Consider the following 27,743-nt stretch of genomic DNA (forward strand, 5'->3'; position numbering starts at 1 on the left):
TTTCGGAATAAGAACAATGTTAGTATTATTAACAGAGCCAAAAGATTCATTACCCTGTAAGATATTACTAACAAGCCTTGAGACATCGTCACCAACAATATGCCAAAATTTTTGAAAAAATATAGCATGCATACCATCCGGTCCTGGGGCCTTGCAAGGGTGCATCTGACTCAGCGCGGCAAAAATCTCCTCCTTCACATAAGGTCGTAGAAGCTCAGAATTCATCTCCGGAGTGATGAGTGTATCAATCGATTCAAGAACTCTATCACAAACTTCATCCGATTGGGTCCCAGCCGAAAAGAAGTCTTAGTAATAGCTCTGGATGATCCTCTCAATGTCCTCCTGCTCCTCCTTCCAGACTCCATCTGTGTCATAAAGGCCTTTGATCTCATTTTTGTTTTTTCTATGTGAAGCCTTGTGGTGGAAGTAAGAGGTGTTACGATCCCCATCTTTGATCTCTGCTGCTCTGGATCGCAAATACCAGTACGCCTCCTGTTTATCAAACGCCTCATCAAGACGCTTCTCTACATTAGCACACCTGGTTAAGGATTCATCAGATAATGGTTCACCTTTTGCTTCTTTCAACTCTTTTTCAAGCTCATCTATTTGTTTCCCAAGATCATTGAACTTGGCTGAACTCCAAATTCGAAGGTCCCTTGCTACATCCTGAACCCGCTCTTCTACTCTTCCTACATTGCCACTCCACGCTCCCCGAACAACCTGCTCACATTCATTATCAAGTAACCAGTAGGTTTCGAAACGAAACCTTTTTTTCTTTTTCTTCTTTTTCTTGCGTCTGTGCATTCCTAGTTTCAGAAAAATTGGCGAGTGGTCAGACTTTTCTCGAATAAGATTCTCCACCAATGAGCTTGTGACCAAGTCAAACCATTTGGTATTAGCTACAAAACGGTCCAAACGTTCCCTAACAAGAGTACGCATTGATAAGCCTCTCTCCCACGTAAACCATTGCCCTTCATATCCCAAGTCACGGAGGTCACAATCTTGCAGTGTGTCACGAAAAGGAGTCATAACACTCCTTTCATTGTCCTCGCCACCCTCCTTTTCATCATAAGACAGAATTTCATTGAAGTCCCCCCCAAATAAAATCGGCCCTTCAAAATTATCACACAAGGTTCTGATCAAAGTCCAAGTCTTGCATTTATTACCTGTCTCAGGCCAACCGTACAAACCCACAAAACGCCAACATGTTCCACTGTCAGTTTTGACATCACCACATATATGATTTTGTGAGTAGGAAACAAGAGAAAAGTCAATAGAATCATTCCAGTAAATGCACAGACCACCAGAAAGTCCAACACTACTAACACTAAAAGAATACTGGAAACCTAATTGATGTTTTTTATTTTCAGCAATAATTTTATTGATTTTAGTTTCAGACAAGAATAAAATATCAGGAACAAGAGGATTGCACCATTTTCGTAGTGCTCTAACTGCCCGAGAATTAGCTAACCCCCGGCAGTTCCAGCATAAGGTACTCATTGCGAGGGGCAGGGTTGAACCATGTCAACCTCCGCCAGACTAGTAGCAAAAAGGAGCGTCCCAGGGCTAGATTTGCTTCGCTTCCCAAAGGATGCCACCTCTAAGTCTACATTAACAGGATCGTCAGAAAGTTTCCTCTTACCCGCAAGAATGTCATGGTCCTCCATAGAGCTGTCAAAATCTCTGTCAATACGCTTCCAAGTTCTCCTTGAGACGCCAACAACACTCAATTTCTCTGCTGTTCCTGCAGGCACTTGGCTAACTCCCTGATTGCTTTGGGTTTCTGTCAAAGGGAAGCTGGTGGTAGATGTGTCAACGTTGCCAATGGTCTGCAATGTGCTCTAGGATTGCTGCTTGTCGAAACCAGGTGGTACCAAGGGGGATTCATCAGCCAGATTATGCACCTCACTTGAGTTGGGAATTAGTTGTTCAATCCCCTGTAAGTTCTCAGCATTTTCCTCTGATTCAGTTTCCTTAATCAGAATTTTAGGACGAAGGACCACCTTGGAAGTGATAGGGTCAGTCACAGCTGTGAGGGTAATTTCCTTGCGTTTCATGTTCGAGCAATCAGCATCCTTCAAGGGCGTAGCAAAGAGCAGCTTGCGAGCAGCCCCAGGTGGACCCAATTTGATCGAGTCAGGGTCATTGTAACACATCTTGCGGCTTGAATTCCTCGAAGACAGAGAGCTCAACCACTTCTTCTCTTTCTCGCGGTCAATCCCTAAGGTTCTTGCTTTTTTTAAGGGTGAAGCCTTCAACCACGGGCCATACTGGTAAACCACCTCATCAGATGAGTTTGCACAGTCCTCCTTTGCCAAACATTCACGTTCTGTATGGTCTATCTTGCCACAATAGAAACAAAATTCAGCCAATCTTTCGCATTGAAAGTCAATCCACTTCGAGGATGAAGCACCAGTAGCAATGAATATTACTCTTCTCATTGGCTTGTTTATGTCTAAATTCACCTTAATTCTCATATACTCCCCCCCATCCCAAAGGATCAGTATCATCAAGTTCCAGAAACCCTCCAAGAATCTCACCAATGTCCTTCATCACAGTAACATTACGCCTATTGAAAGGTACGTCTCGCAATCGAATCCACATCGGGCAGTGAGTGAAAAACACTTCTGAGGGTTGTTCTTCTCCGCTTAATTCCTTCAATGCCAGCAGCTTATCATCAAAGAACCAAGGACAACCTTCGATAACTTTGTCCTTGTCGTCCATACAGAAAAATTGGAACATGAACAAATTTTGTTCGACCATCCTAATTGCGACTCCGTCCTTCAATTTCCATACATTCAGCAAGGTTCGTTTCATAGCTTCAGAGTTGAAAGGCTTGACCGTCCAGAGTTTCCCAATTAAGGTTAATTTCAATTGGTTATTTGCAATCGCCTATGTTTCCTCCTCCACGTTCGCTCCAACAATCACTCCTTCTTCTTCCGTCAATTGGAATTTCTTGAATTCTTTGATTAAATTAGACTCCATAATCAGAATGAGGGTAATCAGAATTGTGGAAAGGGATCAAGAATTTAATTGATTGCACTACGAAATACTCAACTACGATCCTTAGACAAGGACTCACTAAACCCTAGACGAGGGACTTAGGTTTCAATTATTTTATGTTACTTTACCCTTGTATATTTGTCGTTCATCATTTTTGCATATATATATCCCATTTATTAATCAGCCTCAATGTAATTTCACAACATAATTTCACAACACGTATGATATTAAAAAAAAAAAAAAGTAACAATCCGTAACATTAGGAATGTCAATGGGGCGGGGCAGGGCGGATGTTGGCCTTCCCATCCCCATCCCCACCTAAAATTTTCATCCCCATCCCCATCCCCGCCGCGGGTCCAATGTTCATCCCCATCCCCGCCCCGGCGGGTACAACTCCAAAACCATCCCCGCCCCACCCTCCACTTGGATATTCATCCCCACCAAAGACCCGCCTGATCCCCCACCTAAGACCCACCTAATCTCCGTCTCTTAAATACACAATCCTACGTAATTAATACGGATTATAATTAAAAAAAAAAACATTTTAAATATTACACACATTTTTGTTTATAATATATATATAAGTATAGTACAAAGTATTATAACTAACATTATATTTCACATTATTATTTTATAAAATAGTATAAAGTATATAATTTTGCTTGTTAATATATATAGACGTGGGTATGAGGAGGGGATGGGGCGGGTACAAGTTAAAATTCACCCCCGCCCCATCACCCATGGCGGGTATGGTTTTTATCCCCATCCCCGCCCCACCACCCACCAAATCGAGACCCATCCCCGCTCTAGTGGGGCGGGGATGGGGCGGGTCTCCTACTTGACCCGCCCCACTGACATCCCTACGTAACATCATTTGTGGACGCCACTTCATTTACTTCCTTGTAGTATCTTGATTAGGCATATTCATGGATCATGGGATACAAAAATTAATTAATTTGATGATGACGAAGGAACAACCAAATTGCATCCATTTGAAGAATAGGTAGCTTGTGGTACAAACCCTACGAATGAATTAAATTTGGTCCCAACAAGAATCGTACCGACATAAGAAAATTTGAGGCACCTAACTAAGACACAAAGCCACTTCGAAAATTCAACAAATTTTATGCTATACCCTAGCTAATTAAAAACCCTTTAATCTTATTAGTCCAAATGGTGAGTTATTGTGTGTTACATGTTATGCACAAATCAATTGATAATGTAGGCCAACAAATTTAGATTTTTTACGTATAATTTAATTCTCTAATACCGTTGTTAATTAACATTAGTACATTACTCATTAATCAATGATATAATATGTACTTAAAAGGTTGGTAAGATAGTATACAACTAACTATATTTACAAGTCTAATTGAGATTGTCTTCTGTTAAAATAGTTTAGTATTTTTGGAGTTTACTTTTGTTTTTTTTTTGAAAAAAAATTTGGAGTTTACTTTGTACTGCCTTGTACGTACGATCTATTGAAGATGAGTAATTTTTCTAAAAAAATTTAGTGGTGGTAGTAATGTTCTTGATGCTCTATTAAATCTATGCATATGATTGTGAGTTTTCTTCTCGGGCCTTCCTATAAAATGGGAATTGATTAGATTTTCGAGTGAAACTATAGAGAATAGATAGGGCATGTTCACTTCAGCTTAATTTCAGTCCAGTTAAATTAAGCTCTAATCAGTTCAGTTCAATTTCTAATTTTCTTCTCTCATAAAATATTCATTTTAGCTCTTTTCGATTCAGTTCAGCTCAATTCAGTAAATGTGAACAATTCCATAATGCTAATTATAGACTAATTTCATTCAATTTAATTACTTTGTGATTTGAAAAAATTCAGATAAGAAAAATAAAGTCTATTAAATATATCTTGAATACGAAGTTAACAAATTCATTACTAGTGCCATTGTTTGGGTCGACAACTCGACATGTGCATGTAATATGTTTGATTTTTGTAAGACAAAGAAGTGATTAAGGTGTTAAGGTCTTGGCCTGGCAATAGGTAGTTCAAGGATGCATCATCATTAACCAATAATATAAATAAAGTAATTAAAACATAAGTAAAAAGGTAACTAAATTAGACAAGTTGATCAGTTAGATAAGATAATAATATAAGGGTAAAAGAATGATGCATGTAATACAGCTATTGAGCTATACAAAACAAAAGCACCCAAAAAAAATACGAAGTACTTAACCTCATCTCGTTCTTCTTTTTTCTTGGTAGCTAAAATTTGAAGGAAAAAAAATGCGTTTGCCGGGAGTCGAACCCGGGTCTATTGCTTGGAAGGCAATTATCCTAACCGTTGGACTACAAACGCTAGTGATGTTTTTCATCTCGTTCTTGGCCAATTATCGAAAAATGTTTCTACACTAATAAGGGCCTATTCAGTTCATCTTGATTTCTTCGAGTTTAGATAAATAAGTTTTAATGGGGGTTAGCTAAGTTTTAAGAATCTTGCTAACAAAAGCCATCATGGCGTTGGATAAACATTTAAAATATTATCTAAAATGGTATTAATGTGGGAAAGCATGACAAAATCACGCATCGATCGGTGTAATTAACGTTACTTTTTAATTTAATCTTTCTACTTTTAGCTACCTTATCCAACGCCCCCGGGTATAGATTTTATCAAGTTTTAATTACAAGTAAATTAAGATTTTTTATATATATAAAAATTATAATGTTCAAATAAGTTCAAGTAAGTTTAGATAAGATAATCGAAAATCAAGTGAATAAAACATAGAAGTATTATAAATCACTTGCCTTAAAACACGCATGTTATATGTTTTTGCTTTATAGAATTTCATTGTATGATCTGATCACAGATATGCATGTTCGATCTATATCGAGATGATAATGATTGGAAATAATAATTTCACAAATTTTTATTATTTGTCTTTTTTTAATAATTGTTTAGATGAGAGGACATATTATATCATGAGTCTTTAAAGGCTTAAATTAACGGGAAGAAAAAAACAATATACACATTTTATACCACTGAACAACTTATAATTTTGTCATAATTTCAAATGTAGTACCAATTGGAGAAATATACATATAGTGAATGCTTTTCCATATGATAAGATTAATTGATAACAAAATCATACTCTGTACTAAGAATATACAATATACTGAATAAAATAATTAACAAAACAACCAATTAATAGCAATTGGAGTAAAAAGAGAATCCTAATTTGACCCGGATCATTTATCATCTAATAAGAAACCAAACTTAATTAAATTCCAAAAAATGTTTCCAATTTTAATAATTCCGCCGAATATCCAAAGGAGTTGTACGAGTAACTATAGTAGGTAAATGATGAGGCACAGGAGTGACAGCACTAGAACTAAAAAAAGGATCATTATCAGGCAAAAGCATTTTGGAGTTGAATAGTGTGAGTATGACCAAACTGAAAGTGACCAACATTGACATTGATGCTAGAATCAGCATTAATACATCTGCTATTTTTCCCTTTACTTCCTCTGCGTATTCTGTGGCAGCTATTGCTAACACCGTGATTGGGAACGAATATGCCCACCATGTCACGTTGAACCTCCTCATCGCTTTCTTGAATAGTAATGGCCTGCATACCTATTTCAAATTTTGTGTTTGTCATATTGATAGCGAAGATAATCCAAATGGATTTTGGATTTTATTCATTAGATATTTAAATGGTATCATATTTTGCCTAAATGATATTAATAATTGAGTTTAGGATGGTAACTCCTAACCCTTTTACTATTTACAACTGCTCCTTTTAAATCCCTCCATCTTTTCAAGCTACTAGTTTATGTTAAAGCTAAATAAACATTGAATTTAAGAAAACCTTATAATTATACGAGGCTTGGAAAAAAAAACATGCACAATTAGCTGGACAATTTGGACTGTAATACAGTTTGTACTTTGGCAAAAACTGTGGAAAATTTTGCATTAATTTCCACCGTCAAGTATACGTCAAACATGCTGTTCAACGACTATCTATAAGTACTTAAATGTGATAAGTCGACTTCACTCTCAATTGGACTATCTTATAACTTTATAAGGGGAAATGATTTTGGCACACCCTTATCTGAGATCACAGTTTTCTATGCTCTTCTCACATAGGGGTGTGCCTAAATCAATTTAGGGTGTGCCAAAATCAATTTCAGGTACCATTTCTACTTATTCAAATCACGAGATGTTATGTGATGTTAAGATGCATTTATATACTTGTATAGTTGTATGTATGATATTATTCAAACATTCGGTCTACTTATTGGGTTGAATTGGTAAATCTAAGTCTTTTATTTAGAGTTTGTTGTATTGATCTCGAATTCGACCAATCTACCTAAGATGGGACATATTAAAGGTTTTGATTCCATACGTGAGGTTTAATTCGATCTTCCCCTAACTTTTTTTAGAGGACACATCTACCTCCCCTGTGGAATAAATATTCTATAGACAAACCCATATTCCATCGGAAAAAACATAATACGAAGTAATAACCTTCTAGAAAATACTTCTACACAATTAAAAAAAAATTCTAAAGCTAAATTTACCTAAACAAATCCTTCAGGTTCATCCTTCACTTAGTTGTAACATCATATTATAACTCCCTTGTAGTCTCAAATTCACATGCTTTATATCATTGTATGAGAACATATGCGGTTTTTTTTTTTTTTTTTGTGAAGAGATAAAATTTTATACTTGCGAGTTACGACTAGTTGTAGTACTTCGTATAAAGATTACTGATACCCGGAACAAAAATTTACAAATAGTTGTTGTTGGTGATGATACGACATATATTCCATCAATTTAAAGCTAGGTAAAATGGTTTTAAAGCAAAGATATTGGAGTAAATAAAATCAATACTCTTCCTCAAAAAAAAAAAAAAAAAAAAAAAAAAAAAAAAAAAAAAATATCAATACTCTACTCTTAATTCAAACGTTTTAAAAACATACTTGTAGTTTAACAGTAGGGAATAAAAAAAATTAAGACTAGTACAGTTGTACTTAACGAATAACGACAACCTTGGCAGGTAGTCTTAGTAGGACCGTACCATCTTCCCAATTTTGCTGCAGTGATCACATAAATGATAAATCTATGTTAGGCCAATTCACGATATTGGTATACTTGCTCCGTTTTTTTTTTATATGCATCACTTAGGAATGCATATAGTTTTAGGAGATTGTCAAATGCGGGTCTGGGCCGTACCCGTAAACCAAACCAAGAGAGAGATAATTCACTTCACAAGTCCAAAGAGGTTCCATCCCAAAACCATATGGCAATAGGAGGAGTAGCTCATTAGCCTTATAAAGTGTTTACCTCTCTCTTCTTCAACCAATGTGGGATACTTACATGTGGTGACACTTGAGAGGTTTATTCTTCAACACTCCCCCTCACATGTAAGGTCCCTTTTAACTTTGTCTCATGTGATTTTTCGGGCTAGAGTGCTTCTTCACTCCCCCTCACACGGACCTACATATCGTGGGTCTGGCTCTGATACCATGTCAAATGCGGGTCTGGGCCGCACCCGCAAACCAAGAGAGAGAGAGTTCACTTCACAAGTACACGGAGGTTCCATCCCAAAACCATATGGCAATAGGAGGAGTAGCCCCTTAGCCTTATAAAGTGTTTACCTCTCTCTTCTTCAACCAACGTGGGACACTTAAATTATTTTATCATTTCTCTCTCTTCTATGTCCCCACTTAAATAATAAAATATTTATTCTCTCTCACATACTTTCTCTTTCATACAAATTCTTAAATGGACCTGGTTCACATTAATTCATTGTGGACCACTAACATCAGGAAAACTATGGTTGTTTTATTAGTTAAAAAAAGAGTCACTATAATAGAAAAAAGGTCTCTATGTTGAAATAAAAGTTATTTTGGTTATATATAGGCTATAAGAGGTTAATTTTTTTAATAAAATATTTTATATACCGGTTAATATGAATAATAAAAATCAATATGTTAAAATTAGGGTCATAACGTTATAATTTAAGTTCACAATAATATTAAACGTTATATTAGTTTTAATAAAGGTTATTATGTTAAAAATAGGGTTACTATATAAAAATTAAAGGTTACTATGTTCAATATAATGTTAGTTGCGTGTTTATAAACCTCGGGTCCACAATAATATTATTGTGGACCAAGTCCACGCAAGTCTTTTGTCTCTTTCATGGTCCCCATCATACTTTTATTATAATAATTTATTCATCCACTCACAATATTATATTTATCTCCTAAAACTGTGTGCATTCCCAAGTGATGCATATAAAAAAAAACGGAGGGAGTATATTTTATTCTTGGCAACGAATACTATGGACCATTTTTATTTATTTACTTATTGTTAATATCTAAGTATATGGCTAATAAGCTACAGCTAGAATACGGACTAATTGAATTTTTTTTTTTAAAATTACCATAAAAAAATTAATAATAATACACCCTAATAGTTCGGACTCTCCCGTTTCATATTATTTATAACGATTTGATATATATTAGAGAGAAAAAATATCTAATTATTGCAAATAATATAAAATGGATATAGTAATAAAAAATCTAGCCAGAGATTCTAAACCATGCAGAAAATGACAGGAACCTACGCAATCAAAAACGCCAAACCAGGGTGTGTTTTTTTTTCTTCTTTGAAAAATAAACAAAGTTAAAGAAAATGGTCAATTTATTGACCCGTACTTTGAAAGCAATATAATAGGCCGCAAATTCTTACCAAAGACATGAAGAGGAAGACAGATAGAAAGAATAGCATCTTCGCAGTTGTATCGAACTTTCCAGATATAGACCCCCACGCCAAGCTTGCCACCCCCGGCGCCGCGAAGAATAGGAAGAACACCGGTCTAAGCATTGCCGGGAGCTTATCGCTCCCCGACAACCTTTGATAGAGAGTCACAAAGAGCACTAAGTAATGTACCATTCCTAGGGAGAATAGTATCATTGCTGTCTCACTCCACCCCATTCGTGCCGCCGCTGTCGACCCCACTAGGTTTCCTATCACACTCATTTGACTCGTTGGGTTTGCCACCGCAGTAAGATTGTACCTGTATTAATACATGAAAGTAAGTTATAAATTTAACTTTTAAAACGTAGTTTTATTAAAAGAAAAAACTTTTAGGTGAACTTATACTTAGCCAATTTCACTTTTTGTATTGTTATAATATATATCACTTATTTTTGTTTAAATTTATAAAAGGAGATAATAATTTGAGTATATTTCCTCTGTTTTAAAATAATTGACATAAAAGTGAAACAGAAATCCAACCAATAAAAATGAGTGGGAAACAATGATACAAGTTTGATACACAAAAGTGAGACACTACATCTCCAAAAATATTAATAATTTGTTGTATATGTTAGTAGGTCATACTTTGTTCCTTTGGTAGTGAACCATTGGCCATAAATCTTGAGATCAAGAGCAACCACCGGAACAACAAGAGTCCACCAAAGGCTTAGGTAAACGCCGGTCTTTTGATCAACCCACGGCGAACACTGAAGGAGTAAGAGCCAAGAAATCCAAGGGGCAAAGAGGTAATTTACACCAACATGGTGAAGGAACTCGGCCTTGACCATGTTAAAGTGAAAGATACAACGAAAGAGATAAACCAAAGAGAGAAAAACAAGAACAACAAGAGAAAATGCCCAAAAAGACACAAATGTAATAGGGTGAAACCTATGAAAAAGATGTTGTATTAATGGATTAATAGTGTTATGACTAGTAGGTTCAATTAGGTTTTTCCATAGTAACGCTTGGCTTCCTAGGGACAATGTTATCCTAAAGTAGCCTGCATGAAACCTAGTTAAGATGGATGATATTGAGCGGATCATGACCGGGAAACATCGATGATGATCGTGGTTAGGAGGCGAGGAGGGGCCGGGACCGATGGCGATTAGGGTTGGGTGTGGAGGGAGAGAGGGGTTGTTATTGTGGAATTCCATGGATGTATGTTTTGTGTGGAAGGTGAGAATGGAATGTAATGTAAGAATAGTATGTAGTAGTATTTATAAGAAAAAGTTATATGAATGAGACAAATTAAAATTAATATTTCAAAGAAAAATAAAAAGAAAGGGTATAGCATGGAATTAAATAAAATGGTACTAGAAGAAGATGTGAAGCATGCAATGCAAGTTGGAAAATAAAGAGGATGGAGGAATTTGGGGTGGACTTGAATTGATTTATGGGGGAGGAGTTTGGTGGAGTACGGTACTAATCGTAGGTGGGAACCAGTTAAGGTGATTTTATTGCTGACGATTAAAGCAACTTCTTTTTTTGTTTTCAAAGAAAAAGGCGTGAATGTGAAAGCAAACTATGGAGTAATTGGCGAATAATAATAAAACTGTCTTTGATTGTCTTGGGTAAATGTTGCTTCCGTCTCGATTTACTTTGTCTTGGATGTATTTACGTAAGGTTTAGTCGTATGTAGCTGAAAAATAGACGGGTGGATAAATATGAGATTTAATTTTTGATGGAAATATTGATAAAAGTTTCTTTGAAAGGATATTAGACGATTAAATTGAAACATCCCAAAAGAAAGTGAAATTAGACAAGGGAGAAAATGTACATTGTTCAAGTAAAAATGCAAACATGAAAATGACATACTTATCGCATGGAGTCCAATGTGTATTAGGACTTTAAAATTATGGGTTTTGCCCTTTTTGGGGTTAGCAAAACTATATTGCTAGTTGCTAACATACAACAAGTAATAACATGTCAACAATGATTGTCAATTAATAGTAATTAAAATCATAGTGTAAAGATGATAAAGCAATTAATGGTAATCAACCCACAATAATCATTCACGACTTGAATATAAAGATAATCAAGTTGAACAATTGCTTAAATAGTTAAATTCATAAAGAAAGTTACCTCCCTTATCAAATGGACTTACTTCACCACCAACTAAGCAATATGGGCCATTACTCGCTCAATGGGCTTTATCGTAAGGACCATATTATAATTTTGGGCTTCTGCGTCTGGACCATGACACTATTTAGGTTTTTTTTCGTTTTGTGAGAACAACTTTTGAGATTGATTTTGTTCTCAAAAATCGTTCTTACCTATCAATAACTTAACGGTTTTATTTTTAAATACTCGTATCATCTTTGGTGATTATACATAAGATAAATTAGGGTCATGGAATATTTTGTTATGTTTATTTGTGAGCGAATCTCACACCTTAAAGCTTTACAACTTCTCTAATTCTTTGGAGACAATAATACTTTAGGAGATGGATGGAATCGAAACAAAAGAATATACTACGTATTATAACATGAGGTCAATCCGATATACTGTGTACACGATGCTGTAGGGTCATGTTCGAGTATGAAATGACAAAATTAATGAAATTTGGTCTAATCATGACATCACGTAAGCACAACATGATATATGATTATATGGGTTGGAGTCATGCTTGAATCATTTGAAAATTATGGTAAGACATATCACATAGAGTCGTAGAAAGCAGGAACATACCTTACTAATGCTAAACTCAATTGATTTTAGCACGAGGTATGAACTTCATTCATCTTTTGAGTGACATTTCGTAAAAAAAAATGATTAATAATATGAAGTTTTATGCCAATATCAAAAAATTGAACCATTCAATCAAATGTCTTACACATCTACCTTACAAATTGTGAACTTTGCATATCATGATGTCACGTGTTCCTACCCTTTTATTATCACTAACTTTTTCAGAAAACAATAACCAATAGCAATTTTCTATCCAATAGCAATTAGCCATCTTCATTTTAACATTAACATTGAGGCCAAAAATAATTTTCAAAATTACCAAGAAAAAACTCATACATTACACATTTACACGAGATTAAATCTAGTTCATTTCTAAAGCGCACTCGATAGAAAAATCCGAAAACGTCCCTATTACAAACAATTACATACCCCGCGCATCCAGACTCATAACCAAAACTGGGATCGGCTGTTAGAAGGTCCAAAGCCAGATCTATAAACCTCCTTCTTCTTTCTCTCTCTTCCTCACACTTTCTCTCACTAGAATGTCGAATTCCTCCTAAATCACCTCCCATTTTTCGCCATTTTTACATTAGATCTGAGTTTTCAAGCTCAATCTCACATTCTCCTTTTTCCTCAATCAATTCTAGGGTTCCAATTTCAATTTGATCCTTAATTCTTTCAATTTCGATCTGAAATCACCAATCCTTTTATTGATCACTTCTGCAAATTTATGAATTGATCGCTGTTCTTCTGGAAATTTGAATTGAAGAACAATGTTGACGAAATTCGAAACGAAGAGTAATCGAGTGAAGGGACTGAGTTTCCACCCGAAACGTCCATGGATCTTGGCGAGTTTACACAGCGGTGTGATCCAATTGTGGGATTATCGTATGGGTACTCTCATTGATCGATTCGACGAACACGATGGTCCGGTTCGAGGCGTCGATTTTCATAAAACTCAGCCTCTTTTTGTTTCTGGAGGTAATCTTATCATCTTTTGAGTGTCGGCGAGTTTTAATTTGAGTTGTTTGATGTTTAGATTGATGTACATTGGTTGATTGAGTTGAGGATTTTGCATATTTGATTCACTGGTTTGTTTAATTCGATGAATTTGATCATTTTTGTTCATTTTAGTTTAGATTCGATTGTATTGTATAGTGATTGTTTCTGGATTTTAGAGATCTATTGATTTGATTATTTGGATAGACCTGCATTTGTGTGATTTGTTGGAGTTAACGCGATGGATCGTAGACGAGTTTTGATATGGATTCGAGCTGCTCGTATGTGTGATTGATGAGTGTGAGTGATGAGGTGTGTTTATATATGGTGTGGATACTGCTTTTGTATTCGTATCTGATTACTGATGTGCATTGTATGACTGAGGATCTGCGTGCTTAAATCCGATTGCGTTAGGATTTTTGCGGATCAGTAGTTTGTTCATCGATCAATTACGATGGCTGCTATTGAGGCATCAGGCATGTCACTGCTTCAACTTGGCTTGAAGTTTATGAATCTTAACGGATCCGAAGATATGGTTGCTGGGCTGTTTACATACCTTACCAATTGAATGGTCATTCATTTGGGGTATCAACCTGATCTTTGTAGGAATGTAGGGAACTACTTACACTATTTAATAACCAGACATTGTTTTAGCCTGTTCTAAATAGTTAGTGTTATTGAGAACTATAATTAGTGCATTGTCTTTACTTTATTGTTCGGGTATTTGCATTTATATGATGGATTCTGTTCCGTGACTGGCTGCGTTGGTTTTTGTAGTTTCTTGTGCAATGTAACCTCTGAAATAAATCATCTTCCCCTGCCATTTTTGGATTTCCTTTTGTTATTTTTCTGCAACTCATTGATGTATCTTTTGATACACTTTATTTGACGGCTTTGCAGGGGATGACTATAAGATTAAAGTATGGAACTATAAATTGCATCGATGCCTATTTACTCTTCTAGGACACCTTGACTACATCCGTACTGTCCAGTTTCACCATGAATCTCCTTGGATTGTCAGTGCTAGTGATGACCAGACCATAAGGATATGGAATTGGCAATCACGTACTTGTATCTCTGTGCTGACGGGACACAATCATTATGTTATGTGTGCCTCCTTTCATCCCAAGGAAGATCTAGTAGTTTCTGCTTCTTTGGATCAGACAGTTCGTGTTTGGGATATTGGTTCTTTGAGGAAGAAAGGTGTTTCTCCTTCTGATGACATCTTGCGTTTGAGTCAGATGAATTCTGATCTGTTTGGCGGTGTTGATGCTGTTGTTAAGTACGTCTTGGAGGGTCATGATCGAGGAGTTAACTGGGCTTCTTTCCATCCATCTCTCCCTTTGATTGTGTCTGGTGCTGACGATCGTCAAGTTAAAATCTGGCGTATGAATGGTATGGATGTGAACGGTTTAAATTCCTTTTGTTTAGTTTATATTTTTAAAGCTGCAGATTTATGTGGAAATTTTGTTTGGAAGATAATTTTGTATAGCAGAAACTCAGAAAGCCATAGCTATGAGCCTATGAGTGCGCAATGTATTGTCAACTTTGAACTTGGAAGTTATAGTGTAGATAGTGGTAAATTATTTAACTAAACAATACTGTGAATTGGAAATTAATCAGCAACTCCACATTAAAAACTTATATATAACCAAACACAGTATTATGGCTAGGTCTGGCCTTACTTTATTACCAGGAACCTATCATTTTTATTTTTATTATATTTGTGTTTAATGACATTGGAGAACATACTAGAAGAATTTATCATGAATCATTAACCCAATTCACCACCCATCAAAAAGAAGTTTTATATAGTTGTAGTATTATTATAAGCTGTTCCCTGATCAGTTCTATCTATAATCTATATTTATGCAAATTTGGATGCATCTTGTGTGATGTGCAGATACCAAAGCTTGGGAGGTGGACACCTTAAGAGGACACATGAATAATGTTTCTTGCGTTCTCTTTCACACTAGACAGGATATTATTGTCTCAAATTCAGAGGACAAAAGTATTCGTGTCTGGGATGCCACAAAGAGAACTGGCCTCCAAACATTTAGGAGGGAGCATGATCGCTTTTGGATTTTGACAGCACATCCTGAGATGAACCTTCTGGCTGCTGGTCATGACAGTGGAATGATTGTCTTTAAGTTGGAGAGAGAGCGCCCTGCTTTTGCAGTTAGTGGTGATCTCGTATACTATGTAAGGGATCGCTTTCTTCGGGTTTTTGAGTTTTCAACTCAGAAGGATAGTCAAGTCATTCCCATACGTCGACCCGGTGCCAGCATACTTAACCAAAGCCCAAGAACGCTTTCTTACAGTCCAACTGAAAATGCTATTTTGATTTCTTCTGATATAGATGGTGGATCTTATGAACTCTATATAGTACCAAAAGATGGCTGGGGTAGGGGTGATTTGGTACAAGAGGCAAAGAGGGGTCTTGGCTGCTCAGCGATTTTTATTGCTCGGAACAAATTTGCTGTATTGGAGAGGAGCAGCAACCAAGTGCTTGTGAAGAACCTGAAGAACGAGATTGTGAAAAAGGTTGCCCTTCCTGCATTGACTGATGCTATATTTTATGCAGGAACTGGAAACCTTCTTTGCAGGGCTGAGGACAGAGTGCTGGTGTTTGATCCTCAACAGAGGTTAGTGCTTGGGGAGCTTCAGACTTCTTTTGTTAGATACGTTGTCTGGTCCAATGATATGGAAAGTGTTGCTTTGTTGAGCAAACACTCCATAATTATAGCCACCAAGAAGCTTGATCACCGATGCACACTTCATGAAACCATCCGTGTGAAGAGTGGGGCCTGGGACGACAATGGTGTGTTTATCTACACAACTCTTAATCACATAAAATACTGTCTGCCTAATGGGGATAATGGTATCATTCGGACTCTTGACGTTCCACTGTACATCACAAGAGTGTCAGGGAACACCATATTTTGTTTAGATCGAGATGGGAAGAATCGTGTTATCTCAATCGATGCAACTGAATATTATTTCAAGCTATCACTTTTGAGGAAGAGATTTGACCAGGTAATGGGCATGATTAAGCGTTCTGAGCTTTGTGGCCAAGCAATGATTGCCTATCTTCAGCAGAAGGGTTTTCCAGAGGTTGCTCTTCACTTTGTGAAGGATGAGAAAACTCGCTTTAACCTGGCCTTAGAAAGTGGTAATATAGAAGTAGCCGTTGCTTCTGCTAATGTGATTGATGACAAAACCCATTGGTATAGATTGGGGGTTGAGGCTCTTCGTCAGGGTAATGCAGACATTGTGGAATATGCATATCAAAAGACAAAGAACTTTGAGAGGCTGTCATTCCTTTATCTCATAACTGGAAATATGGAGAAATTGTCCAAAATGCTGAAAATTGCTGAAGTGAAAAATAATGTTATGGGTCAATTCCACAATGCTCTCTATCTGGGTGATGTTCAGGAGCGGGTTAAGATTCTCGAAGCTGCTGACCATTTGCCTCTTGCTTATATCACTGCCAAAGTCCATGGGCTAGATGATGTTGTTGAGCGTCTAGCAGCTGAACTTGGGGATAACATTCCTGAAATCCCAAAGGGAAAGTCACAATCTCTCTTGAAGCCACCAAGTCAGATAATCTGTGGTGCAAACTGGCCATTGTTGACAGTCATGAAGGGAATGTTTGATGGTCTTGATTATGCAAGAGATGCACAGGATGAGGATGCAGAAGTTGCAGAGGATTGGGTTGAGGCCTTGGAGATTGTGGAGGACTTGCAAAATGGAGATATTATTGCTGATTTGGATGATGAAGAAAGAGTACATGACAATAATGATGATGAAGTAGGATGGGAAATTGAGGATGATCTAGACCTTCCCGAGGTTGAAACTCCTAAGGTGACTAGCAACGGGCGTTCTTCTGTATTTGTGGCACCTGCTCCAGGAATGCCAGTGAGCCAGATTTGGACCCAAAGGTCATCACTTGCTGCTGAATGTGTTGCAGCTGGCAGTTTTGACACTGCTATGCGTTTGCTTTCCAGGCAACTGGGCATAAAAAATTTTGCTCCATTGAAACCACTGTTTATTGATCTATTTTCTGCCAGCCATTCTTACCTGCTTGCCTTTGCTTCCGCTCCTGTGATTTCTTTGGCACTGGAGAGGGGATGGACTGAGTCATCCAGTCCTAATGTGAGGGGTCCACCTGCTCTTGTTTTTAGTTTCTCTCAATTGGAGGAAAAGCTTAGAACTGGTTACAAATTAACAACTGCTGGGAAGTTAAGCGATGCTCTGCGTACCTTCACCAATATTCTTCATACAATTCCATTGATAGTGGTTGAATCAAGGAGAGAGGTTGATGAAGTCAAAGAATTAATCACCATAGTGAAAGAGTATGTTCTGGGCTTGAAGATGGAGCTGAAGAGGAGGGAGCTTAAAGACAACCCAATTCGACAGCAGGAATTAGCTGCCTATTTTACTCACTGTAACCTTCAGGTGCCTCATGTGAGACTTGCATTGCTCACTGCTATGACAAATTGCTACAAAGCAGGAAATCTGTGCACTGCTGCCAATTTTGCCCGTCGACTCTTGGAAACTAACCCCACTGTTGAGAACCATAGAAAGACTGCACGACAAGTACTCGTGGCTGCTGAGAGAAACATGAAAGATTCAACACAGTTGAATTATGATTTCAGGAATCCGTTTGTTGTTTGTGGGGCTACTTATGTACCTATTTACCGTGGTCAGAAGGATATCTCATGTCCTTATTGCAGCTCCCGCTTTGTGCCAGATCAAGAAGGCCAGATTTGTGCTGTTTGTGATCTCGCAGTCATTGGGGCAGATGCATCTGGCTTGCTTTGCTCTGCACAGGTAAGGTAGGACGATTGGCAGTCTGGTTGGAGCTGTTTTACTTTACGATTATAGGACTGAATTTCCTAGATGCAATTTCTGCAAAAGAGGTAGGAAATCGAAAATGAGTCTAGTTCCCTTAAATGTCCGGCCATTTTACATTTTCTTTCTAATTTTTTCTCTTTGTCACATATTTTCATACCTTGTCTCTGTTTTTAGTTGTTTTGAGTCTCGACTGTGATTTTGTGCAATAAACCATGAGAAATTCTTCCTAGGCTATTCTTTGGATTCGAGAATTAATATCCTGTGGGCAGGAATTAGGTACCTACTAGTCTACTACTAGTTGTACCAAGTTTGAAGGGTTTATTTCAACTTTTGTTGTCACAATAGATTCTTTTTCATATTATAGTTACTGTTATATTGCGATGTATTAATAGATTTTGTATATTTTTGATGAAATTCTTTTTCTAGTCGTATTTTATATGATTATGGACAGTTGAAGTTTTTTTGCATTTCTGTCATACCATATGCTGCATTGCTACTTGTATTTTATCATTTATCAGTTGAATTAAGTCTACATGGGAAATGGAGTAACTGAGTAAGCTGTACGTATCCTTCAATGGCGGCAAATCCTTTGTTCAGATAATATAGTTTTGACCATCTCCATGTTTGTTTGATTTCTAAACTCTAAAGAGTGATTTTTAAGTATGTATGGCTAAACATTTCATAACACTGGGCACAGTGCTGAAGCACAGCGTGCTTCTGAAGCCATTTGGAACTGAAATTGTCGCATGTAGCGAAATTTGCTACTCATTTTAGTTGCATCGTGTCGAACCTTGACATAATGTATATGAGGTGTACGGTTGTATCCTCGTATGGGGTGAAATAATACTAGAGGAGTATTAGAATTATATCCCTGGAGTATTTTTACATGACAATACCAATATACCATCACGGCATCTCCTAATCTTCCAGTTACAGGATTACAGTTTACAGCAACTTCAAACCGCTATTGTCCATAGAATTTGGGGCTATTGTCCATAGAATTTAGGCTCGATACCTGAGATTCAAAATGTGTGAAGTCTCATTTTAGGTTCAAGGCCAACGGACGTGTTTGGATGAACCATTTATGTACTGGACTTGGTAAAACAGATAAGAATATAACAACTATTTACTAAACACTTTTACGACTATGTAATACAAGAAGCTAGTCCAAGCAAATCATACAAACATGAAACAACTAACCTTTTGTCGTCAAACAACAAATTGGGGACCTGAATTTGGGATTAGGATGCAACTTCGAAGCTACCAACCCCACATTATACAATTCCCAAACGAAATGCAATTTTTTGTCTAGAAGTCATTCCATTATCCTTTAGAAAAGCACTAGTTTTTAAGAAGCCTATAAAAAGAGCCTTTACATTTTAACCAAATGATAATGATAAAACAAGAAGCTAAGAGTTAGGTTAGGCTCTTGTTGTAAAGGTCATGTGTGTAGGCACGTGGCTTTATGAGCCAACTTATTTTATACCTTAATTCATACACTGTAACAGGTAACACCCAATACCCCAATTATTTACCTCTAAGAGTAAAACCCTATCAATTCATATTATATTAAACTTTTTTAAAAAAAAAAATACAATCTTTGTTTCATTTTAGTCGTAACAAATGAGATTTTTTTTAGACATTGGATCAGCGCATGTATGTATGAATGGCTACAACATATAACCGCTTGTAAAAGAACAAAATAACTCTATAACACTGATCGATGAGCCCCTGTTATACTAACCAAAAAGCCCATATAACACTACTACTAACCAAAAAGCCCATATAACACTACTCGAGTAATATGTGTAATACTGACGAAATAACCCCTATAATATAACCTCATAATGGCATGGGGTGACCGGCCTCATATGAGAATATTTGTAAACCGATTTGTAAACATTTATCCTTTATTTATTTATTTATTATTATTAATCCGTATTAATTTATACGAGTACTTGTATTGAGTAACTCTCTTGATGATTGGGAGTTTGGGACTTCTTCACATGAGGAGGACAACACTATGATATTATGTGAGAGTATATGATAGGAATGTGGGGTCCATTTTATGATTTTTATCATAAGGGGACCATTTTTATCACAAAATTCTGCCAAATAATGAGTAGCTGAGAGTTTAATTGAAAATAGTTCAAAATTTTTAGGGGGAGTTAAAAGGGACTGAGACATATGAACAGTAGTTTCCATTTATGGATACTATGTTTGGTTATAAGTTCAAGGTATACTTCTTATGCATATCTCATGAAAACAAAGTTTGCTCTTTCATTCAATAGTCTTGTTATTCTTTGCTCTTTCATTCAAGAGTTTTGTTATACTCCTTTCCTTTCTTAATTCTTATTAATCAACTCATTCAAATATTAATGTTTTATAATGTGTATATTTAACTTTAACTAACTTAAAAAAAAATAATAATAATAATAATAATAAATAAATAAAAAATTGCTTGAGCAAAGAGTAATTATACCAATAGTGATTAATTTAAGCAATTGATGTTATGCTAAGTAATTACACCAAATGTGTATTTCTCTTGTCCCATACATGCATGTTACATACTTGTATATAGTTAGATACTTAGAAGTATTGTGTAAGTTGAAGTTATTGTAATTTAGGAACTAGGAAGTATATATATATAATTGATGAATCTCTTGAGATTTCCTGGCTTAGCTAGCAAAAGGATTGATTGGGATTATCTTCTATCTAGCTTCATGTTAATAACTTAGGGCCTATTCTCATATGTTTATTTTCAGTTCAGTTCAGCTCGGCTCCTAATTTCCTTCTCTTATAAAATATTCATTTCAGTTCAGTTCAACTCAGTTCAGTTAGTGTTATGACTAATGAGATAACGAGCTAATGTGGTTAATGAAGCTCGACATTATCTTTTATTTAAACTTTATATGAGAATAGTAAACAGATTACACTAGTCTGATCAATGAATTTCAAGGTCAGTTATATGTAACAAACTAACACTACTCTGTACATGATATCGAACTTAATAATTTTATACATATGATCCCTTTCATGAAAGCAAACTTAATTAGTACATTATCAAGTTTTTTTTGTTTAAAAGCTTGTTTTGTTCTAAATCATCAAGAGCAAATAAAAAGTTGGCATGCAAAAAAGTATCTACATATATATTGGAATGAGTAATAAAACAGTCAAAAAAATAGCTGTGTTAAGTAACCAATTTTTTTACCTTTTATACCCAAAAGAGGAAAGAAGATAGGGGGAAGGGGGGTCGTCTTGGGGGTGGATCAAGATTTGAGCAGCTCACAACGTCTTTAATATAAGTTGATAAAAAAGGTACAAAAAAAAAAAGTTATAAAGAATCTAATCAAACTAAGGAGAAACACCAAGAAAAAGGGATTTAGGATTCTTTAATTAACACAATATAATGCTCAGATTGGAAATTTTCAATTTGCACTTGAAAGGTTGATGTGTATGCATTGCAGCCTTTTTATCCAGCTGTTTATTACCCTAAAAAGATACCACAACCAACAACACTCCATTTTCATTGTCGTCTACTATCTCACTTTGTATCTTTTTTACGGAGTACATCTTTGATGAACCTATTTGATACGAGATTTTGTTACTGTGTATGAATAATATTGTATTAGATATTCAGATTAATTAGTTCATGTTGTTTTGTATAAACTGTTTGTAAGAAATCGAGCTAGTGCACGTGTACTTTGTTTGATTAATCCTTGTAGTATGAAGTATCAAATTAGCATGAAAGATTTCTGATAATTTACTTCTTGGACGTTAATTAATAAACTTGCATCATAGTCGACATGCATGCATTTATGTCACTCAATAATGTACTTAGTGATAGAGTATATAACATAATCCTGGACCTCAACCATTAGCTCAAGAACATATACTCAAGTTAAAGTTAGGTTGGATGTATGAATCTTAAGGACAATATTAATTAGTTGTTGCTAATTACGGATTAAGCATTTGATTATATTTGATATTATTGTTTTAAGAGAATATGAAAGTTGAATTAGATGAGTCTGGATTCATAGGAAGTCTTTGTTTCCACGAAATTTCATACTATATGATCAAGATTACTAGTCACTTTACAATATGATCAAGATTACTAGTCACTTTTTTTACCACACACACAAAAAAAAAAAAAATACAAAACAAAAAACAAAAAAAAAAAAAAAAGATTACTAGTCACTTTACATTTTTACAACCAAAGAGTAAAAACCAATTATATGTGCCTTGTATTTTAGTTTCTTTCTTGTAGCTTAGGTTATAAGTTGCTCTTTATTTACCAATTTCTCTTTGTCAAAAAAATAAAATAAAATAAAATAAATAAAACCAATTTAATAGTATTTATATATAATACTCCGTATATGAAAGAATCGTTTTCATTCATTTACAATTTCTAATTTTGATATTGTTATAAACTTACAACCATTTGGATGGTTAATTGGTTATACATAAAGTATATAATTATCGTATAGGAAAAATTGCCCGCAATAATCCGACCTTTTGTCCGTCCACTGAAAATAATCCCACTTTTGGATTATTTTTTAATAATCCCACCTTAACCCCCCCGATCTTTTTTATTGGTCCCAACCGGTTAGTTAACTTGTTATAGCAAGTTACTAGCCACGTGTCGGCACCCAATTAGTCCAAAAAATAATTTTTTTTTAAAAATAACAATTAATTAATTTAGAAATCACCCACCAGCCAAACCACCTCCCCTGCCACCAATCCGGCACGTCGGCCTCCCCTGCCACCAATCCCGACGCGCCAGCCTCCTCTGCCACCCCTCCCCTGAACCACAGTCGAACCCCCTTCCCTGAACCACCCTCGAACCCCTCCCTCCCTCACGAACCTCCACATGAACCACCCTCGAATCCTCACGAAACCAAGCCAACCCCCAACCGGCCAACCCCATTCACGCGGCTCCGGCTTACCCTCCCCTCCCATGAACCACCAATCCTCTCCCTCACTCCTACCCCCGTGAAAACCCAGCCCTTAAACCCAGGCTCCGTCCGCGAAAAACCCACCAACTCCCTTAAACCCGACGCGCCGATTTCCCCATCCCCATATTCTGGTCGCGTCGCGTCTCCCCCTTCCACCGTTTCCAGCCGCGTCGTCGTCGTCGTCCATAGAGGAGGGGTTGGGTTAAATGGTTAATGTGGTTAAGGGGTTGGGTTAATGGGTAATTGGGTTTAGGTTGGCTTGGCTCGGTGGGATTCCGGTCAGCTTGGTGGTTTCAGGTGTGGGTGGGATAGTGGTTCTAGGGTTTAGGTTGGGTGGTGGTGGCTGAATTGGGGTGGCTTAGGTGGCGGTGGTGGTTTTTTTTACTACTTTTTTATTTTTATTTTTTTGACTAATCAAGGAGCGACACGTGTAAATTCTACTTTTTTAAAAAAAAATTACCGACTCAACCGGTTCCAAGTAAAATGAGACCATTTATAGCGGAATGGGTATAAAAGTGGGATTATTTAAAAATAATCTAAAGGTTGGATTATTTTCAGCGGACGGCCCAAAGGTGGGATTATTCCGGGCAATTTTTCCTATCGTATATAATCAACATACAACGTTATTTTAATTTCCTATACATGCATATTTTTATGTAGGTACTAATGTCGTACTCCATATTACTTAGGGCCTGTTATTTTGAATTGAAATTAGATCATTAGATGAGATCATATCATATCACAAAGTTGATTCTCATAATACAAAGTGTTTCATTTATCATGTATTGGAATTAGATTATTAGACGAAATGTATACATCATAAAGTTGATACTCATAATATTTTATTTATTAAATATCAATGTAAAAAGTCTTTGTCAAGGGAAAAAAAGTCAAAAATTGGTCAAACACTCAAATAATATATTCTAATTAAACTAGCTAGAATGATTTAAATCAAACCTTAACAACTTCATCAAACATGTTTTTTCTAAATTATGTGACGAGACCACAACTTCATCACGACTTTAGTTCTTTAGTATGTTTTTATATACTTCGTATTAGTATATACTCGGTAACACTTAATGAATTAATGATGTACTTCTATGGAATATTTATTTTATTTCAATTACTAAGTACTTTTTTTTTAAAAGCAATTACAAAGTACTTTGTATAAATTTAACGATGAGTTTAATGAGCCTAATTCCCTAAATGCCATTGTACTACTTTGCTTCAACACCACTCTTTCTATTTTAGGTAATTTTGTCTTATTACATTAGCTCCACATCATAAAATAAATAAATAAATAAACTAGAATAAAACAAATTCTCCACAAAAGTATAGGAATTTAATATATGCAAGTAAAAAAGTTAAAATTTATTCTTTAAAAAAAAAAAGGTGAAATTAAAAATTTAGGGAAAAAAAATGAATGGAGAAGTCTGAATTACTGTAGAGAGTCAACGGAAGAAAATAAAAAGGTGAAAAATAAAAACAGAAGACACTGGGCTCGAGGATGAAATCCCTTCTTCACTCCTCAATCATCTCATTTACATCATTTCACGTCAACATTTTTTCTGTAAATTAAAATTAAAATTAAATACCCCTTTTTATTTATTTATTTATTTATTTATTTTCTCAAAAGAATTGCAACAATCATAAATTGCCTTCAAATGGTTAAAATTTTAGCAGCTTTTCTTTTTAATCTTTAACTCTCTTTTCCCTTTCTAAACGACAAGCATTCAGCCATTCACCCAATTTCAGGACAAAAGAAATTTATTTTCGTGCTTTATTTTACTCATTTTTGTTTTGTCCTCCGATTTTCTCCTTATTTGTTGCGCAAGATTTGAACATGTGACTATTATGAGGCTATGATTTTATGTTAAATTAAAGGATTTAATCATAATATATACTTCCTCCGTATTTTTTTTATTGCATCATGGGGTTTTGGGGGCAAAATTTGGTATTGAAAAAAAGTAAGAGAGAGAAACGTAAAAATACAAAATTGTCCATGTAATGTAAGATAAAATAAAAAGTAAGTGTGAAAAAGTAAGGACATGTTGGGTATTTGCAGTGTGAACATAGATATTTTTTATCCTAAAATAGAATTGATGCAATATTTTGTAAACTTTCCTAAAAGGCAAGTGATGCGATATTAAAAGAACGGAGGAAGTATACTTTTCCCGTTTCTATTTACTTAACTAATATTTTTTAAATGAAAAATGTCGTATTACTTGACCATACTATATGTAGTAAGATTTTGTGGATAAATTCTCTAAATTACCCTTAAAAAGTGCACATTGGAGTAACTTTTGGAGGTAATAAAGGGAGTCATGGGCCAATTAGCCAAATTGATATAAAAGTTAACACTTTTGTGACATATTGGTATTAAAGTTATCGCGGCGACATATTGGTGTAAAAGTTAGCAAGTTGTGATAGATTGGTATAAAAGTTAGTCACCGTATTAGAGTTTGGTTTTTCATATATGTTAATATTGTATATTTGGAAAGTTTATCTTGTTTAAGAGTTTTAGGCAAGTTAGGTATTCTATTGTATATTGGTATATATTTGTGTTAATATTGTATACAGTTTTTGAGTGTTCCTCAAGTTTCTCATTAGGATGCGGCCATTCGTGTCTTGCGCTATCTTAAGGGTAGTCCGGGACAAGGTATTTTGTTGCGACCTACGAAGGATTTGCAATTGACAGCTTTTTGTGATAGTGATTGGGCGGCATGCCCCTTGAGTCGGCGTTCTTTGTCAGGTTATTTTGTTTTCCTAGGTCGCTCCCCTGTTTCTTGGAAGACTAAGAAACAGCCTACTGTAGCCACATCCTCTTCTGAAGCTGAATACAGGTCTATGGCTTTTACTTCTCGTGAGTTGAAATGGTTGAAAATGTTGTTGTTTGTTCTTGGTATTAAGCATTCAAAGCCTTTGCAGTTGTTTTGTGATAATCAGTCGGCTTTGCATATCGCTAAGAATCCAGTGTTTCATGAACGTACGAAACATATAGAGGTAGACTGTCATTTTGTTCGTGATGAGTTGATCAACGGTAATATTTCTACCTCATATGTTTCGACAAGTAATCAGTTGGCAGATATTCTCACCAAGGCTCTTAGACGGCAACAGTTTGGTTTTCTCTTACGCAAGTTGGGCATTCGTGATTTACATGCTCCAACTTGTGGGGGAGTATTAGAGTTTGGTTTTTCATATATGTTAATATTGTATATTTGGAAAGTTTATCTTGTTTAGGAGTTTTAGGCAAGTTAGGTATTCTATTGTATATTGGTATATATTTGTGATTAATAGAATACAAAAGGCTAATCCGTTTTCTCCCATATTTCTCCACTTTAACACACCGACAACATATTAGTATAAAAGTCAACAAATTGATATAAAAAGTTGTGACATTTCACCCTTCTTTTCTTGCCATTAATTCACAAATTGCGACACACATTTTAAGGGAGATATTAGAATAGATAAACGGATAAATTAATTCACAAAATTTTACCACTGATAAAAAGAAAGGAATAAGTTGATATGGATTAATTAAATTTCATAGCTTAATTCATTCGTTTACCTAATTTTATCATCTCCTTAGAAAACATGATAAAAGGTGTTGCAAATATGAAAACAGAGGAAGTATACAATACAGTTCTTAATTATATATATTATACTACCTCTGGTTCAATTTACTCGCAACAAAGGAATATTTTATGTCTCACAAATAATACCCCTTTGTTGCTAGTAAATTGAACCGGAGGTACTATTATTATTCATAAGAATTATACTAATCAAAGTTACCTTGGCAAATACTATCCAACAACAAAAAGACGATCCAAGGGTGAATTTTGGGGATGAAGCTATAAATTATAATAAGATTAAATATATATATATATACGGGTATATTTTTTTTTTAACCTTATTAAACAATTCATTTCAATTAAATTGCTCTCTTAAACAAAAGTTTACAAGTCAACTATAGAAAATGACTCCAAAAGAAAGAGACAAAATAGTTAAAAGATAGAGATAAAAGCGGGGGACTAAATTCTTCTTTCTCGGGCCCTTAAACATGATATTTCAATTATTATTTCTTTAATTCACTGAAATTCTGTGCTAAAATATAAAATTATAAATAAAAATATTTATAGACTTCACTACTAAGCAAATAATCAAACAATGGACAAAACTAAAACTAAAAAAAAAAAGTAATTGAATAGAATCTGTCAAATTGTCACAATTTGTGTAGCCTCGTGTACGGCTTGTTTGTGGCGTTAGGCGGCGTAAAATGATTTCCGTACTAAATTAAATTAATTACTAATGATAATTAATTTGATGCTAATACTAACTTTAGTGAATCAATCAAAGGATAATACGCCAGTTGTCTTGTGATTTGAGGGATTCACGTGCTGATTCATAAAAGTTGGACCAACCTTGTAATTTTCTTGGCCTTGTGTTT

General features: G+C 35.5%; 3 protein-coding genes and 1 non-coding gene across 4 annotated transcripts; 1 reads left to right on the forward strand and 3 right to left on the reverse strand.

The window, feature by feature from the left end:
• Window positions 1-306: 306 nt before the first annotated feature.
• LOC110724507 lies at window positions 307-1,500 on the reverse strand. Its single transcript, XM_021903929.1, has one exon. The coding sequence runs from the start codon at window positions 1,498-1,500 to the stop codon at window positions 307-309; it is 1,194 nt and encodes a 397-aa protein (XP_021759621.1).
• A 3,755-nt stretch (window positions 1,501-5,255) lies between these two features.
• TRNAG-UCC lies at window positions 5,256-5,327 on the reverse strand. Its single transcript has one exon. It is a non-coding gene; the product is annotated as a tRNA-Gly (tRNA).
• Window positions 5,328-6,246: 919 nt separating this feature from the next.
• LOC110724728 (S-type anion channel SLAH4-like) lies at window positions 6,247-11,423 on the reverse strand. The gene is made up of 3 exons (XM_021904178.1): window positions 10,383-11,423; window positions 9,729-10,056; window positions 6,247-6,602 (listed from the first exon to the last, which is right to left on the reverse strand). Exons 1-3 carry the CDS (start codon window positions 10,949-10,951, stop codon window positions 6,273-6,275), a joined length of 1,227 nt encoding a protein of 408 aa, XP_021759870.1. The 5' UTR covers window positions 10,952-11,423; the 3' UTR covers window positions 6,247-6,272.
• A 1,464-nt stretch (window positions 11,424-12,887) lies between these two features.
• LOC110724729 (coatomer subunit alpha-2-like) lies at window positions 12,888-18,808 on the forward strand. Its single transcript, XM_021904179.1, has 3 exons — window positions 12,888-13,466; window positions 14,385-14,879; window positions 15,388-18,808. Exons 1-3 carry the CDS (start codon window positions 13,259-13,261, stop codon window positions 18,324-18,326), a joined length of 3,642 nt encoding a protein of 1,213 aa, XP_021759871.1. The 5' UTR covers window positions 12,888-13,258; the 3' UTR covers window positions 18,327-18,808.
• Window positions 18,809-27,743: the final 8,935 nt, after the last annotated feature.

Source organism: Chenopodium quinoa, unplaced genomic scaffold, assembly GCF_001683475.1.
Source record: "Chenopodium quinoa cultivar QQ74 unplaced genomic scaffold, ASM168347v1, whole genome shotgun sequence".
NCBI lineage: Eukaryota > Viridiplantae > Streptophyta > Magnoliopsida > Caryophyllales > Amaranthaceae > Chenopodium > Chenopodium quinoa.